The sequence below is a fragment of the Peromyscus eremicus genome, chromosome 1, assembly GCF_949786415.1.
Source record: "Peromyscus eremicus chromosome 1, PerEre_H2_v1, whole genome shotgun sequence".
Classification (NCBI taxonomy): Eukaryota; Metazoa; Chordata; class Mammalia; order Rodentia; family Cricetidae; genus Peromyscus; species Peromyscus eremicus.
In genome coordinates this window covers 169,804,269-169,820,795 of record NC_081416.1, presented here as the reverse complement: position 1 = coordinate 169,820,795, position 16,527 = coordinate 169,804,269, and the positions used below count along the sequence as shown (strand labels likewise).

Genomic DNA, 16,527 nt, shown 5'->3' with positions numbered 1-16,527 from the left:
ACGTTTGCATGCTCTGCCTCAGGTCCCCTTTGCATTCCTCTTGTGAACCCTGCTTCCCCAGGGATCCCCAGCTCCTCCAGGAAGGGGAGAGGATATTTCTAGTCTTCGCTCCGGCTCCCTAGGGACTCTGGGAATTTTTCCTTAAGGGGACAGGACCTCACCCCTAAGCAGGCACTGGGCACTGGTCCATGGTGTCCAGTCTAGCACTTGGACCCCTGCTATCACTCTTCCAGCTGAGTCTTGCGTCATGCTGGCTGTCTCTCAGTCTCTCACTCTCTCTTAGCCTGTCTCTTGCTGTTCTCTTTGACATCAGGCTTTTCCTGAGGGGTGTGATGAGGCAGACAGCCAGCAATAGTAGGAGGAGAACATGGCCTACATCGTCCCTTCCCTTTACAACACTCCCCCGACCCCCCTTCCCCCCCTGCGAAGAGGACATGCTCATTGGAAGGTATCCACGTGACAGGCAGCATTTATTTCAGAATCCAGTGTCCACAGATGATGGGCTGGGGGCGAGGGCAGGGATGGGGTGGGTTGGGGACTCCAGTGTCAGACTACACAGCGGGGTATCAGGTGGGGGGGCAGTGCCCAAGCAAGGGAGACAGGAGGTAAAAATAGCCCCGGTCTGCCGACCCTCAGCGCCGTGTCCCAGGCCGGGCCCTGGGCTTGGGTCCAGGAGCTATTCTGGGGCCTGGGAGAGTTACATTCCCTGGAGGAAGGCCCCCTCCCAACCCCCCCACCCTCCCTCTTTCCCTCCCTGAGGCTGCCGGCCACTGTGGGTCCCTGCCCAGCAGGCAGAGGAAGGAAGGGAGGGCCGAGGAAGGAGGCGGAGGCGTGCGCAGAACCGGTCCTCCGATGATGCCCACAGTTCCAGATCCAGAGACCGCCTCTACGAGGTCCTTGGCCTCAACACTGGTGACAGAACAGGCAGGTCAGCCTGAGCCCACGCAGCTGGCCCTGTGCTCAGTTGGTTCCCCAACGGACGCCCGGCCATCACTCACCTCATCTCCAAAACCTCCGCTGCCACCTCTGCCTCCTCCGGAGGGCCCACCCATGAGAAGGCCCGTCTGCTCTGGGCGATCCGAGCCAGAGTGGCTCATCTCTGGTTCCCTGGAGGGCCTGGGGGAGGACAGTGGCATGGTGGAATGGTCACTGCTAGACACAGAACTGGGAGTGGGTAGGGGCGGCAACGGCATTGGGTTTGGCGGTAGGAGGTAGGGGGAAGGCTGCTGAGGTTGGGGATGGGTTAGAAGCAAGGCTAGCTCTAGAGAGTGGTCCAGGACATGGGCAGAAGTTGAGGATGCTATGGGAGGTTGGAGATGAGATAAGGTGGGGATAGATATGGTTGGTTACTGGTGAGGATTGTAGAAAGACTGTCCAGGAGGTGGGTTTGAGGCTAGACACAGACATGGGGTTGCTGGGATTGGCTACGGTGGAGAAAGACCGCACTTGGAAGTGTGGTTGAAGAAGCAGGGCAGGGTGTGGCTAGCATCTGGGTGGAAACAGTCCCGTGTGGGACTTCGGACAGGACAAAGTTTAGACTGGAGATGAAGCTGGACTTGGTGGCACGGGGCTCTAATTCCCAGCGTGTGGGAGGTGAAAGTAAGAGGATTGAAAGTTCAAGGCCAACCTGGACAACTCAATGTGACCCGGTCTCAGAAGAGTCAAGAAGGGACTGGATACATGTAAAGAACCTGCCTAGAGTCCACCAGTAAGGGGCTGGGGTGTGGCTCAGTGGTAGAGCCCCTGCCTAGAATCCCCCAGTGAGGGTCTGGGGTGTGGCTCAGTGGTAGAGCCCCTGCCTAGAATCCCCCAGTGAGGGGCTGGGGGTGTGGCTCAGTGGTAGAGCCCCTGCCTAGAATCCCCCAGTGAGGGGTTGGGGTGTGGCTCAGTGGTAGAGCCCCTGCCTAGAATCCCCCAGTGAGGGGTTGGGGTGTGGCTCAGTGGTAGAGCCGCATGTAGGCATTTTCTTTTTTTTTCTTACTGATTTTTCAATACAGGGTTTCACTGTGTTTTTGTTTTGTTTTGTTTTTCTTTTTTTTTTCTTTTTTTTTTTTTGGTTTTTCGAGACAGGGTTTCTCTGTGTAGCTTTGCGCCTTTCCTGGGACTCACTTGGTAGCCCAGGCTGGCCTCGAACTCACAGAGATCCGCCTGGCTCTGCCTCCCGAGTGCTGGGATTAAAGGCGTGCGCCACCACCGCCCGGCTTTGTTTGGTTTTTCAAAATGGAGTTTCTTAGTGTAGCCCTGGCTGTCCTGGAACTCCCTCTGTAGACCAGGCTGGCCTCGAACTCAGAGATCTGCCTGCCTCTGCCTCCCGAGTGCTGAGATGAAAGACGTTGCACCACCACTGTCCTGCTAGCGGCATGGCTCAGGGGCAAGGCCGTGTTTAGCATACACAGTCTGGGTCTAGCTCCGGCACTTCAGACAGACTAGAGCTCAAGTTAGACAGAGGCCTGTGATGGGCCACGACATGAGGGAGATGAGGTCGGGTCTGGCTGGAGGAGATTTAGGGTGGGATTCTGGGTGGTAGGCAAGGCTACCCTTGGGTTGGAGATGGATGAGGCTAGGCGGGGCAGACCGGGTGGCTGATGGCCTTGGGGCTCCTTTAGCAACGGAGCTGGAGGGTTTGGCTGAGCGCAGGACATGGGTGAGGTTGCAAAAGGACTCGAAGCCTGCGAACACTTACGGGGCCGCCTTCTCCGAGCGCCGGCAGCAGCCGGGGCGCCCCTTGCGTCTCATGCAGTAGAAAGCAGCCACCACGAGAAGCAGAAGACCCACGCTGACGGCTACAGCCATGACAGCCACGCCCGCCTGCGCAGTCTGGGGGGCCACTGCGTAGAGAGGATGACGGAGAGGTGCTCGGCTCTCCAGATCAGGGCGGCCCGCGGGGTCACCCGGCACCTCCCCTCTCGGTTACCCACCAGAGCCAAAGTGGAAGACGTGGCCTATCTCGCCATGGATGTTAGATGCATCACAGGACACGCCCTCCTGGCTCAGGGCACTGGTCACTTTCACCCTTAGCGAGCTGCTCGTCCAGCCTTTGCCCTCAAAGGGCGGCTCTGCTGGCTGTGGAGGCTTGGGTCAGGCCAGGCCCCTTGGGATCAAGGGCTGGGGGTGTAGGCTGAGGTGGAGTGGAGGGGATATGAAGCTTGGATCGATGAGGGTCAGGGTCCCCTGTGGAACTTGGGGTAGGCTCAGAGTGGCAAGGAATGCCCCTTACAGTATCGCCTCGCTGACTCCAGGTGAGTTTGGGCTCTGGGTAGCCTCGGGCGGAACAGACCAGCATGACTTCATCTCCTTCCATCCAGCTACTCCCCGATACCGGCTTTATCTCGTTGGGTTTTAACTCTGGTGCCCCTATGGGTGGTGGGGACCATAGCAGAGTGACTGGGAGGCAGATTGCCAGGGAACGGAGACACAGGAGAACAGGGGTGGGGGCGGGGAGGGCGGGGGCGGGGGGCAGCTCAGGGGCAGAGTGCTTGCAGTACAAGCTTGAGGACCCAGGTTCACTCCCCAGCACCCAGGTAAAAAAAATGGGCGCAGCAGCACTGAGGTGGGAGAATTGCAGAGGCAGGAGGACTCCTGGAGTCCCCAAAACAGCCAATCAGTGAGCTCCAGGTCTCAAGAAGATGGAGGGGGCTGGCACGGTGTGACAACCCAGAGTTCCTTCCTTGGAACTAACCGGGTGGAACAGAAGAACCGACTCCTGCAGGTTGTTCTCCAGCCACCACAAACTGTCCCAGGCTCCCCCAAAATAAATACACATAAAAAAATGCATGAGTTCAAGGCCAGCCTGGTCTCCAAAGTTCCAGGAAAGGCGCAAAGCTACACAGAGAAACCCTGTCTCAAAAAACCAAAAAAAAAAAAAAAAAAAAAAAAATGCAGCTGTGCACAGGGGTGTACATCTTGAATCTCAGCACTTGGGGGAGGCAGAGACAGGGAGATCTTTTGTGAATTTGGGGCCAGTCTGGTCTACGTAGTGTGTCTCAGAACACAACGCCCCCCCCCCCTGCCTCCCCCCCATCAAAAAATAGAGAGGAATAGAGGAAGACACTCAAGGTTAACTTCTGGCCTCAGACATGCACACACACAATAAAGAAAGACAACTAAAGATGGACACTGTCCCCACATAAGGCGCCCAACAACCCAAACCTTGGACCACCAGCTGGAAACTCTGTGTCCGGCTCAGGAGGGGCACGGTGGGTGAGGAGGCTTCACATGTGTAGGTACCGGCCGAGTCAAAGGTAACAGAGTTCAGAGAGAGCACGGGGCCGTCTGCCAGGGTCACAGAATCCTAGGGAAGGGATAGGAAGAAGTCCAGAAGGGCCACGAGAGTTTGAGAGGCAGAGGGGGAGTGCCCAAGGCCCCCAAAGCTTCTTCCTCCTGTCACCTTGGTCCAGCGCACAGTAGGGGCAGGCAGACCTCTGGCTGAGCAGTTCACCACTGTGCGGCTGCTGTTCAGGAACACATAGAGCTCCTCAGGCACACTCAACTCCAAGGGGTCCAGGTCTGCACGGGGGGAAAACACGCTCACGTTCCCCAGCCCTTGCCACTCAGCCAGGGCCTCTAGGGGGGCTATCGGGAGCAGACAACTCCGTATCGCTTTTTCTAATTCTCCCCAATACCATGACATCTTTACTTTCTATCCAGACCCTTCAGTCAACAGCTAGATCAGCTCTAAAGAATGCACTGTCTGACCCGCTATCTGAGGCTTTACAATGCTGAGCACATGGCAGGCAAGTGCTCCACCACTGAGCCACACCCCCCAGCCCCTTACTGGGGGATTCTAGGCAGGGGCTCTACCACTGAGCCACACCCCCAGCCCCTCACTGGGGGATTCTAGGCAGGGGATCTGCCACTGAGCCACACCCCCAGCCCCTCACTGGGGGATTCTGGGCAGGGGCTCTACCACTGAGGCACACCCCCAGCCCCTCACTGGGGGATTCTAGGCAGGGGCTCTACCACTGAGCCACACCCCCAGCCCCTCACTGGGGGATTCTGGGCAGGGGCTCTACCACTGAGCCACCCCCCAACCCCTCACTGGGGGATTCTGGGCAGGGGCTCTACCACTGAGCCACACCCCCAGCCCCTCACTGGGGGATGCTAGGCAGGGGCTCTACCACTGAGACACACCCCCAGCCCCTCACTGGGGGATTCTAGGCAGGGGCTCTGCTTCAACGCTGTGCCTCCAGCTCTCCATCCCAAGCTTTTGCTTAAGCTGAAATTTTTTACTCTCTTCTCTGTACCACCCTCATCCCACCTCCGTAAAAACTCGATGGGCTTGGACCAGCAAGATGGCTCAGTGACCAGACACTTGCCACTAAGCCTGACAACCTGATGTCACTCCTCTAGACCCAAATGATGGAAGGCAATGACAGACTCCTGCAAGTTGTCCTCTGATCTCCACATGCCCAGGTGCACATATGCACAAATAAATAATATGTGAGGATCATTTACAATTATCGGACAACTTGACCAGCTCATGGCTGGGTATAAACACGGGAGGTAGGGCGTTTGTCTAGCAGGGATAAAGCCCTAAGTACAAATGCCAGCGTCTCAAAACACAACAAAATTCTGGCTGCGTTTGGTGATTCCGCGCCTGTAATCCCAACACTTGGGAAGCTGAGGCTGGAAGATCTGAGTTTCAGGATAACCGAGGCTACACAGCAAGACATTGCTTACAGAAAAAAGATTTTTATGTTTCTGCCCCAAGAAGGATTACCCTACTTCCCTTCATCTGACCCCCTCCCCTCTCCGTCCTTACCATCTGTCTACTAATCTTTCCCTCACTTTCCCTCTCTCTCTCTCTCTCTCTCTCTCTCTCTCTCTCTCTCTTTTGGTTTTTCAAAACAGGGTTTCTCTGTGTAGCCCAAGCTGTCCTGGAATTCACTCTGCAGGCCAGGTTGGCCTTGAACTTAGAGATCCCCCTGCCTTTGCCTCCTGAGTGCTGGAATTAAAGGCGTGTGGCACCACTGCCCGGTTTATTCCTCACTTTTTAAAACTTGTATTTTTATTATTTATTGTGCGTGCATGAGTACCATGGCACATGGATGGAGGTTAGAGGGCAGCTTGCTGAAGATGATTCTCTCTCTCCTTCATGTGAGACCCAAGAATCAACCTTGGATCACTGGGCTTGGTGGCAAGCTCCTTGGCTTGCTGAGCCCATTTGCCAGCCCTGTTCCTCACTTCTGTCTTCTCGGTCCATCCTCCAGCGAGCAGTCCATGGGATGTTTTCAGAGAACACGCTGGTCCATCTTCCTCTCTGGCTTAATATCCTGCTATGGCTCCCCAGTATTCTGGGCATTGCGGCCAATTACCACAGCCTACAAGAGCCTGCCTAGTCTTTGCCTCCCTCTGCGTAGTCACAGAGACCCTGCTTTTAGGTTTAGTTTTCTCAAGAGTACCAAGTTTGTCCCTAGGGCCTTTTCACTGGCTCACCGTGCCTGTGGCAGAGGCTTCTGGCACTGTGAGTTTCTCACATCCTTCTTCAGTTTCTTACCCACGTGTTCCCTTCGCTCAGAGGCCTCCCTGCCCCCGCAGCGGTGGACACCCGGATCTCGGGATCTCGCTTCCAACCCCAACAACTGATTCCCCCAGCTGCTGCGAGGGCTAGCAGCTGTCAGCCGTCAGCTGTCTGCCCTCTGTGGGAATGCCCTCAATGGCAAGGAGCCCCTCACCCGAGGTCATGCACCCTCGCTTCCCTGCACGACACATAGACAGTCAGGCCCAGCTCCTTCACGCTAACTGGGGACAACTGTGGAGTCGCCCACCCCAAGACCTGTGTCAACCACAGTCAACCCTCCACTCTGCCCATTCTTGCTGCGTCTGAATACACACGTCACAAGAGACTTCCCATAAACACGCTACCTGTCGACCTGGTGGCGGGGAACACGTCCAGGGAACGCAGACTGTGACAATACTTTGTCACCTAGCACCTCTGTCTTATCAGCTACTGCTCTAAGACACCCTAATGTGACTAAATGGGTTTGGACCAGCACTCGGCTTCTGTCTCTGCTACTGTAGTGGGGCTACATAGTGAGTTCAAGGCCAGCCTAGCTTCGTGAGACTCTGTCTCAGTTAAAACAAATAACCAAACATAGGATGTGGAAAGAGCTTAACGGGTACTGTACTTGCTGTACAAGCATGAGGACCAGACTCCTAGAGCCCTGCAGAGAATCCCCCAGTGAGGGGCTGGGGGTGTGGCTCAGTGTTAGAGCCCCTGCCTAGAGTCCCCCAGTAAGGGGTTGGGGTGTGGCTCAGTGATAGAACCCCTGCCTAGAGTCCCCCAGTGAGGGGCTGGGGTGTGGCTCAGTGGTGGAGCCTCTGCCTAGAATCCCCCAGTGAGGGGCTGGGGTGTGGCTCAGTGGTAGAGCCCCTGCCTAGAGTCCCCCAGTGAGGCACTTGCCTTGAGGCCCCAGGTTGCACAAAAAGGGCTGGGTTTAGCTGTGCATGCTTATTCTAGCACTAAGGAGGCAAAGACAGAAAGATCTCTGGGGCATGCTGGCTTAATCAGAGAGGTCTAGGCCAATGAAGAGATCCCTCTCAAAAAATAAAGTGTCAGCCGGGCGGTGGTGGTGCACGCCTTTAATCCCAGCACTCGGGAGGCAGAGCCAGGCGGATCTCTGTGAGTTCAAGGCCAGCCTGGGCTACCAAGTGAGTTCCAGGAAAGGCGCAAAGCTACACAGAGAAACCCTGTCTCGAAAAACCAAAATAAATAAATAAATAAATAAATAAATAAATAAATAAATAAAGTGTCAATCCTGAGAAACGACAGCTAAGGTTGACCTCTAGCCTCGATATACTCACACAGAGATGCACGCGCGCGCGCGCACACACACACACACACACACACACACAGAAAGAACACTTTCTTCCTAGCAAAGTGATGGCAAAAGCTGCTTAGAAACCCAGGGTCGAGCCAGGTTAGAAATCAGTGGGTTAGTGAGGAAGAAAGGAGCCTGGGGTGTGCTGCGGCCTCGTCGGGGAGGAGTCAGCTGATGGTGAAGCTGCTCAGGTGAACACAGAGGGTTAAAAAGGGATGTCATCCTTCTCTATACAACATGGGGAGCCACAGCACGTTCCAAGCAGGGGAGAGCGTCAAGTGTGTGCTCTGGAGTTAACACTCTGGAGAAACTGTGAGGCAGCTGGGAGGAGCGAGGGTGGGGACCCTGGGGGAGAGGAGCTGCTGGAAGCCTGACCCCCCCTGTCCTCCCTGCCCAAAGCTCTCACAGGCCACATGCAGCTCCAGGATCTTGACAAGCTGCACTTCCTCGCCGGCATCATAGTCCTCCACTCTGCAGCCATAGACGCCACTCTGGTCCCGATGCACCTTCTCCAGGGTCAAGTTCCCCCTGAGGTTGACATTTAGCTGTTCCTCCTGGGTGCCCTGAGTAAGCAGATGGGACACAAGAATGAGAAGCTGTTCTGGGGGTAACTGGGGTGGAGTCAGGGGTCACCCAGCTGATGTCATAATGTCATACTTGACTAGAGCCTGTTCAAGCCAAAGGTCAGGGGTCACACCGGTTGAATATATCCTCCAAACCATCTCAAGTCAGGGTCAGAGTCCTTCAGATCAAGGGTCCTTGCCAAGCTAAACACCCTTGGGGTCAAAATTAGGAGTTGCGGTTGTGGTGTGGCTCAGTGGTAGAGCCCCTGCCTAGAATCCCCCAGTGAGGGGCTGGGAGTGTGGCTCAGTGATAGAGCCCCTGCCTAGAATCTCCCAGTGAGGGGCTGGTGGCGTGGCTTGGTGGAGAGCCCCTGCCTAGAATCCCCCAGTGAGGGGCTGGGGGTGTGGCTCAGTGGTAGAGCCCCTGCCTAGAATCCCCCAGTGAGGGGCTGGGGGTGTGGCTCAGTGGTAGAGCCCCTGCCTAGAATCCCCCAGTGAGGGGCTGGGGGCATGGCTTGGTGGAGAGCAGTTGTGTAGCGTGTGACAGGCCCTGGGTTCTATCTCCCACACCACTAAAGATAAACAGGAGGTTGATGAGGTCAGTATGGCACAGAATCAGGTGAGGTCCAATGGACCACCAAGTGAGTTACCTGCAGGCGGAAAAAGGAATACTCTGGGCTTGGGCTGCCATCACCCTGGCAGAGCAGCTGGACAGCGTCACCCTCACGTACCCAGCCCTCCGTGGTGGATGGACTTCCCACCCAGAACTCCACATGCTCCGTGGGATCTGTGGAAAGACAGGAAGGAAGGTCATGTGTTAAGGTCAGTCCTATTTTTAAGGGGAGAGATACAGTATCTAAAGCTTAGAAGTTTTATTCTTTTTTTAAATTTGTTTTTAAGATTGTGTGTGTGTGTGTGTGTGTATGTGTGTGTGTGAGTGTGTGAGTGTGTGAGTGTGTGATATATGTCCTTTTGTTTGACTTGGAGACAGGCTCCCTCTCGGTAGCTCAGCTACATTTTGTATTCCCCATCTCCCCTTCTCAGCTTCCCCAGTGCTGAGATGACAAGGCACAGGTCACCTGATCTGATAGGTCCAGACTCACTTTCCGAACACACCAAAGGTCAGACGTCTAGGTAAATTGACAGAATGACTCAAGGGTCAGAGGTCAGTGTACAATTTGAGACTTAAGACCATATGTGATATGGGGACCCAATTCAGTGGGAGAAGGTGGAGCATCCCATGGGGTACAGGGTCCTCTGCTGAAGTCGGTCAGTATGATTGTTTCGGGGTACTATTTGAGGTCAGGGGTCAAAGTTTACAGCCCACTCCAGCATCACTTCAACATGAGGTGAAAGGTAGTCTGAGGACCCAGATTGGAATCGGGGCCTGGGAGTCAGGTCAGGGGCTGGGGGGTCATGGGACTCACAGTGCAGAGTGAGCTGGAAGTTAGGACTGTCCAGGCGGCCATGTTGGCCTGAGGGCAACTTGTAGTGAGAGGCGCACTGGAAGTTGGCATCCCGATCCTCCTTGTAGACCCTCAGGTAGAGGGTGCTGGTCAGCGAGTACAGGCCCGAGGCCTCCCGGACGGTGCGGCTGGTCATGTAGCCCTCTGTGAGGGAGGCAGGCAGCAGGATGAGGTGAGCTCACCCCGCCACCAGCCCCCACCCTAACCCCCCTCCCCTGGGCTCCTGATGGCTCACTTGGGTTCATCTCCATGGGCACGTCCAGACGCTGCCCGTTCCGGTACCACGTGATCCGAGGCACCGGGTTTCCATTGGGGCTGCTGCAGGTGGCAATCTGGGAAAGACACGGGCGTGGCCCAGCTTGGTGCCAGGACTCTGAAATCTGGCTCTCTTTTCCCCAGATCTCCCCTTTAGATGTGTCCACTGGGCTCTGTCTCTCCAGGAGAGGAGACAGAAGTCCCTGGCTCACGTTCCTCCCACTCAAAAGCCCAGAGCCTGGGGCCTGTGAGATGGATCAGCCAGGAATTGTGCTTGTGCAGGACGTGGAAGGCCGGAGTTACGTCTCGGGAACCGTATAGACGTATAGCGAGGGAGTGGCTCTTAAAGGTTGTCCTGCTGGGCGGTCGTAGCACACGCCTTTAATCCCAGCTCTCGGGAGGCAGAGCCAGGCGGATCTCTGTGAGTTCGAGGCCAGCCTGGTCTACAGAGTGAGTTCCAGAAAAGGCTCCAAAGCTACACAAAGAAACCCTGTCTCGAAAAAAAACAAAAAACAAAAAAATAAAAACCGCCCCCCAAAAAAAGTTGTCCTCTGGGGGCGGGAGGGTCGGGAGGAGGGAAGAGGGGGATCTTTGATCGGTGTGTAAAATGAATGAAAAAAAATTTTCTTAATTAAAAAAAAAGAAAGAAAAAAGTTGTCCTCTGATTTACGCTGTGGCATGCGTGTGCCCCCTCCCCCCAACAATTAGTTAAAAACCTGGACCAGGCATGGCCACACACAACTCTTAATTCCAGCTCTCAAGAGGCTGAGACAGGAACATTAGTTTGGCACTAGCCTGGGCTACATGAGTTCCAGGCTAGCCTGAGCCTCATGAGACCCTATTTCACACAACCCCAAGCCAAAGCCAGGAGTGTAATCGTGGCACTTGAATCACTAAGCGTAGAGGCAGGAGGATCAGGACTTCAGAGCCATCCCTACAGCAGGTCTGAGGTCGTGCTGGCCTATGAGACTCTGTTGCAAACAAAACAAACCAAGAAATAAACAGAATGGGCGCCATGGCACGTGCCTGGGAAGTCAGTACTTGGAAGGTATAAGTGGCTACATAGAAAGTTTCAGGATAGCCTGTGCTACATACAGTCAACCTCCCAAACAAAAACAAAAACAAAACAAGGAAAAATTCCAAGATAGAGAGCACCTGCCCAGCATGCTCAAAGCCCTGAGTTCAATCTCCCATACCACAAAACCAAACAATAGCAGGGTTGGGGATTTAGCTCAGTGGTAGAGCGCTTGCCCAGCAAGCACAAGGCCCTGGGTTCGATCCTCAGCTCCAAAACAAAAACAAACAAACAAACAAACCAACAAAAAAAGCCAATAGCAAAGAAGGTCTTGGGACTCTTCATCCTTTGCTCTCAGCTCCAGCACTCATTACCTCCTGGGCAAACTCCTCCATCACAGACAGCGTCCCTTTGTTGGGAAACACATCCGTAGCTTCGGGGGTCTCTGTTGGGGAGATGTTCATGTCAGGAGCGCCTTCTCTGATTATCCCTCCCACTTCACCCTGCCCCACCCCCCACCCCCACCGGCTCCCTGGGATAGTTTTGGGGACACTCACTAAACACACGGACACTTGAGGTGGCCTCTGAGGTGCCTGCTGGCCCAGCCTTCACCACGCACACGTAGTCCCACTCATCGCCCACCTGGGCATTTGCTATCTCCAGGCGCCCCTTGGAGTCCAGCTTGTAGGGGGGACTGCGGCCCCGAGAGCTGTGGACTGTGCGCAGGAGCTCTGAGCCCTGTGGCTCCACAGAAGCCAGGTGGTGTCGGGACCCGGAAGCATCAACCTGTGGGTGTGGACAGGGGACAGTCCTAGCTTGGGTTGTCGCCTTTACTACTGTCTCCCTCTAAGATTTTTTTCCCTCTGGGCCTAGGGAAAGAACCTAGCGGCTCCCACATGCTAAGGAATCACTTTACCACTGAGCCACACCCCCAGCCCCTCACTGGGGGATTCTAGGCAGAGGCTCTACCACTGAGCCACACCCCAGCCCCTCACTGGGGGATTCTAGGCAGGGGCTCTACCACTGAGCTATATCACCAGCCCCTCACTGGGGGGTTCTAGGCAGGGGCTCTTCCACTGAGCCACACACCAGCCCCTTACTGGGGGATTCTAGGCAGGGCTCTACCACTGAGCCACACCCCAGCCCCTCACTTGGGGATGCTAGGCAGGGGCTCTACCACTGAGCCACACCCCCAGCCCCTCAATGGGGGATTCTAGGCAGGGGCTCTACCACTGAGCCACACCCCCAGCCCCTCCCTCAGAGATTCTAGGCAGGGGCTCTACCACTGAGCCACACCCCCAGGCCCTCAATGGGAGATTCTAGGCTAGCATTCTACCAATTACACTCTCATCCCTCTTTTTTTTATTTTTTTATTTTTTAGAGACAGGTTTTTTCTCTCTGTAGACCAGGCTGGCCTTGAACTCAAGGATCCACCTGCTTCTGCCTCCCGAGTGCTGGAATTAAAGGTGAGGACCACCATGCCTGGCCATACTTCCTTTTTTTTTTTTTTTTTTTTTTTTTTGGTTTTTCAAGACAGGGTTTCTCTGTGTAGCTTTGCGCCTTTCCTGGAACTCACTTGGTAGCCCAGGCTGGCCTCGAACTCACAGAGATCCGCCTGGCTCTGCCTCCCGAGTGCTGGGATTAAAGGCGTGCGCCACCACCGCCCGGCCCATACTTCCTTTTAAAACTGTTTTTTTTTTAAAGTATTTATTTTATCATTTATATATGTGTATATGTGTCTCTGTGTGTGTTTGCACACGAGTGCGGTGTATCCATGGAGGCCGCAAGAGGGCAACGAATCCTCTGGAGCTAGAGTACAGGCAGTTGTGAGCCTGTGAGTGCTGAGAAGTGAACTCAGGTCCTCAGGAAAAGGCCCAAGTGCCATTAAGTGCTTACCCACTGAGTAAGTGTTCATCTGTGAAGTGGAAATGCGGCTTTTGATGGCTCCGTGTGGGGTAAGCACGGACCCATGGGACAAGTATTTACTCCAGCCCCCAATCTTCTCATCTCTACATAATTTTTATATAGGGAAGGGGTCTAACTTCGTAGCACAGACAGACCTTGAACTTTCCATCCCCCTGATCTGCTGGGATTACAGGCCTCAGCCACCTGTCATTCCTCATCCCTCTGTTCCCATCCCTGCCCTCTTCTAAGTCCCAAGGTATTCCCCACCTTCCTGTGTCCCTCACCCTCCCTCCTCTTCTGTCTCTCATTCCCTCTCCATCCCTCCCATCTCTGCTCTGTGCAGCCCCTCACGTTCTGAAGGGGAACCACTTCCTCAGGGCCAGGCTCTGCCCTGCTCAGACACCTGGCACCTTGCAGAGTCCCCTGCCTCCCTGGGTCTGTAAATGGAAATGCGGCTCCATGCGAGGGTCTTCCCATCCATGGAGGCAGAGCTAATGGGTATTGCTGTGACCAGGCCACTAGACCCTCCTCCCCCTCCTCCCCACACCGTCCCCAGCTCCCAGCCACAGAGCACTCACAAGGAACCATTCCAGCACGTAATGCTCAGGGTGCTCCCGAGGAGTGCAGTCCAGGGTGATGAGTTCCCCTTGCATCACCTCCACCAGAGGGGGTACAGACACGTGCACCTCAGCTTGGGCCCCTGCAGGACGGTGCAGCATCCCATGTCTATCCGAGGCTACCAACAGGGAGACCTCCAGACCCCAGCCTCTTCCCTCAGACGGGAAAGATCTAGCTCCCAGCTCTCCTCCCTTAGACACAGCGGTCCAGACCCTTGCCTCCTCCTTCCGACAGGAGCCCAGGCTCCAACCTCCTCCCTCCTTCCTTGATCCTCCCCAGTCTGGGTCCCACCAGTGTCTCTCCAACCCTTCTTTTTAGAGTCTTGCTGTGTAGCCTTGGCTACCTGGAACTTGCGAATTACTTGAATCAGGCTGGCCTCGAACTCACAGAGAGCTACACCTGCCTCTGCCTCCTGAGTGCTGGGATTAGAGTCCTGTGCCACACAGGCCCAGCCTCTCCTACTTCTAGGGATTAAGGTCATGCCTTTTCCAGCCCTCCAAGCTAAGGTCTTGCTTTTCCTACCCAGTGTAGCAAACGTCCCCTCAAGGGAGGGCCAAGCCTGACTCTCCCCTAGGCCTCTAGCACTCAGGGCAGAACCTGGCCTGGGGCCGAAGAACAGGTCTTTCTTTCTCCATCTTTTTTCCGTTTCTTGATCCCATCCTATTTTCTCCAGTAGCTCCTGGGGGCCCTTCTGCTCTCTGATGTGTGGGGGCTAGGGTGTGGGCTGCAGCTGGGCCAGAAGCTGGATGGGTGTGTGGGAGTGTCAAGGGGGACAGGGCTGGGCAGGTTTCAGGAATGTGGGAGGGCCAGGCTGGCTGAGACCTGCCCGGCTTGGCGCCAGAGCCCCCTACTGCCCCCTGACAACACCCCCTCCCATCTCTTTACAAGAGAAGCTTGAAAAGGGTAAGGTGAGTCACCTGGGCAGGGGGTGAGGCGGGGTCCTGTAAGGGAAAGGGGCTGGGAGTTTAGACTGCAGTAGCCTGAGGCACAGGAGGCAGGATGTTGGGAACACGCATCTCTGGATCCGAGGGACCTGGGAACTTGGGTCTGGTCTTGGACTCCTGTCAGGGTCTGGTGGGCAGCACAGTTCTTGCTGGGAATCTACCCTCTGGGATGGCATCTTGGCATCATTCCTTTCCCGCCCAGCCTGGCGCAGGCCTGCTCCTGGGTTCCCACTATATACCACGCTTGTGCCAGGAGCCTGGGTTCCCAGGCACCCACCTCCGGCCCCAGCCTGTCCCAGGGGAGCTGATGTGGGGCCAGGCTGGTACCCCGGGGTTGGGTGTGAGCTGCAAACAGCCAAGGCAAGCAGATAGATATCCTCTATCCTCCCTGGTCCCTTTCCACCCTGTTCCCAGTGTCCCCCAGCCCCTCTGTTCCTCCTCCTCCTTCCCACCACATGCAGGTGTGTGGATTTATCAGGGGCCCCAGGAAAGGGGCCCTTTCAGTCGGAAACACTGTTCCACGTTCTCTGCCGGGCTTGGTGCTCCCGGCCCTTTCTGAGAGGTGGGTCCTTTAGAGACAGCCTAAACTCTGAATTGAGGGGAAACCTCACATCACAGGAAGTGCTTTAGCCGCGGGGTCCCCAACTTCCCTGAGGAAGCTCAAACTTAATCACTTAAGAGATCGGCTCTGGGATGTTGCTCTTCAGTACGCTAGCAGAAGCTACTTTACTAAGCAGGAGGGCGGGGTGGGGGGTGAGGGGCTAGGGAGCACAGAGCCCAGATTCCAGGTACCCAAGGTTACTAGGGGTCGCAAGTCTAAGATTCCAGAGTTCCCAGAGAGCCGGGAAGGGACAGCTATCTCAGGTTGCGTCTGTTCCAGCGCCAGGGTATCCTCAGCTCTCGGATCGGGTACATCCCAAGGCCTCCCCGCCTTCCTCCCTGGTGGGGAATCCCTAGATTGTGCTCCTTGGGGAGATGGCAGCTCGTTCTCCTTGTCTTCCCGGGGACCCCAGGAGCCAGCCCCACAAACCCCAACACCAAGTCTCAGCTCTGCCCTCAGCCCCGAGCCATACCTGAGTGGCCCGCCAGCAGGAGGGCGAGCCACAGCAGCCCGGCGCGGGCGTCTGGGGGTTCCATGTTCCCTGCGGTGGCTGCGGTGACTGAGCCGGGGTGAGGCTCTCGGCCGCCGTGAGGCTGGCAGCGGAGGCCACGCCCAGGGCCACGCCCACCCTCCCCCCATCCCCAGGCCGGGCGCAAGGCCAAGACCTCCCACTGCCCAGGGAGGACCTCCCACCCGCGCGCGGGGACCCGCCAGCACCGCCAGCACCGCCGCGCGCGCCGCTCCTATCCAACCCACGCCCGCGGCTGCCCTCTGTGGTCAGGGGGAGCCTGACCGATCAGTCTAGCCAGGGCCCACAGCTGGGATCTGAGGGACACCGCGGGGACCCTCATTCCCTTCCTTCCTGGCCACCTTCGGGATCTTGCCACTCATTTCCACGGTGGCAAGTGCCGCCCCCCCCCCCCCCGCTCACCCCCACCTTTTCTTGCCTCCCCCCCCCCCCGTCCTCCCCGCCCCCCGGCTGCAGGTGGATCTTTTTCCTAGTTTGTTTGTTTTCTTTTTTGAGACAGGTGTCGCACTGTAGCTCAGGCTGGCCTGAAACTCATCGCGATCCTTTTGCCTCCGCTTCCCAAGTGCTGGGATAACAAGGGTGCCCATCTAGTGTGTTGAACTGTCGGTGTTTACCAACGGTTCCTGGTACAATTAGTTGTCTGCGCTGGCCTGCTTGACTGGCTCTTCCCAGGGTGCCCTAGGATGCCCTCCCCGTTAGAGCCACCTTGCTGGGAAGCGTCCCTCCTCTCACTGAGCAGTGGCCTGGAACTGGTCGGGTCAATCTTCTCTTTAATGGATTTTCAATTCCCAGGTCCTCTTAGGCCTCTTTG

At 56.1% G+C, this 16,527-nt stretch overlaps 1 protein-coding gene across 1 annotated transcript; it reads right to left on the bottom strand.

Moving 5' to 3' along the window:
• Window positions 1–451: 451 nt before the first annotated feature.
• Window positions 452–15,769, bottom strand: Bcam (basal cell adhesion molecule (Lutheran blood group)). The gene is made up of 15 exons (XM_059280431.1): window positions 15,660–15,769; window positions 13,603–13,724; window positions 11,677–11,905; window positions 11,494–11,564; window positions 10,085–10,181; window positions 9,811–9,993; window positions 9,034–9,170; window positions 8,227–8,383; window positions 4,388–4,506; window positions 4,150–4,291; window positions 3,218–3,354; window positions 2,919–3,063; window positions 2,684–2,828; window positions 999–1,116; window positions 452–909 (listed from the first exon to the last, which is right to left on the bottom strand). The coding sequence occupies exons 1-15, from the start codon at window positions 15,721–15,723 to the stop codon at window positions 904–906; spliced, it is 1,872 nt and encodes a 623-aa protein (XP_059136414.1). The 5' UTR covers window positions 15,724–15,769; the 3' UTR covers window positions 452–903.
• Between the last annotated feature and the right edge of the window lie 758 nt (window positions 15,770–16,527).

Coding starts and splice junctions, on each gene's coding strand:
- Bcam (XM_059280431.1), bottom strand. CDS start 15,723: ATGGAACCCCCAGACGCCCGCGCCGGGCTGCTGTGGCTCGCCCTCCTG. Junction 13,725..15,659: donor CCTGCTGGCGGGCCACTCAG/GTATGGCTCGGG, acceptor ACCGTCCTGCAG/GGGCCCAAGCTGAGGTGCAC. Junction 9,171..9,810: donor CTTCCAGCTCACTCTGCACT/GTGAGTCCCATG, acceptor GTCTTTCCACAG/ATCCCACGGAGCATGTGGAG.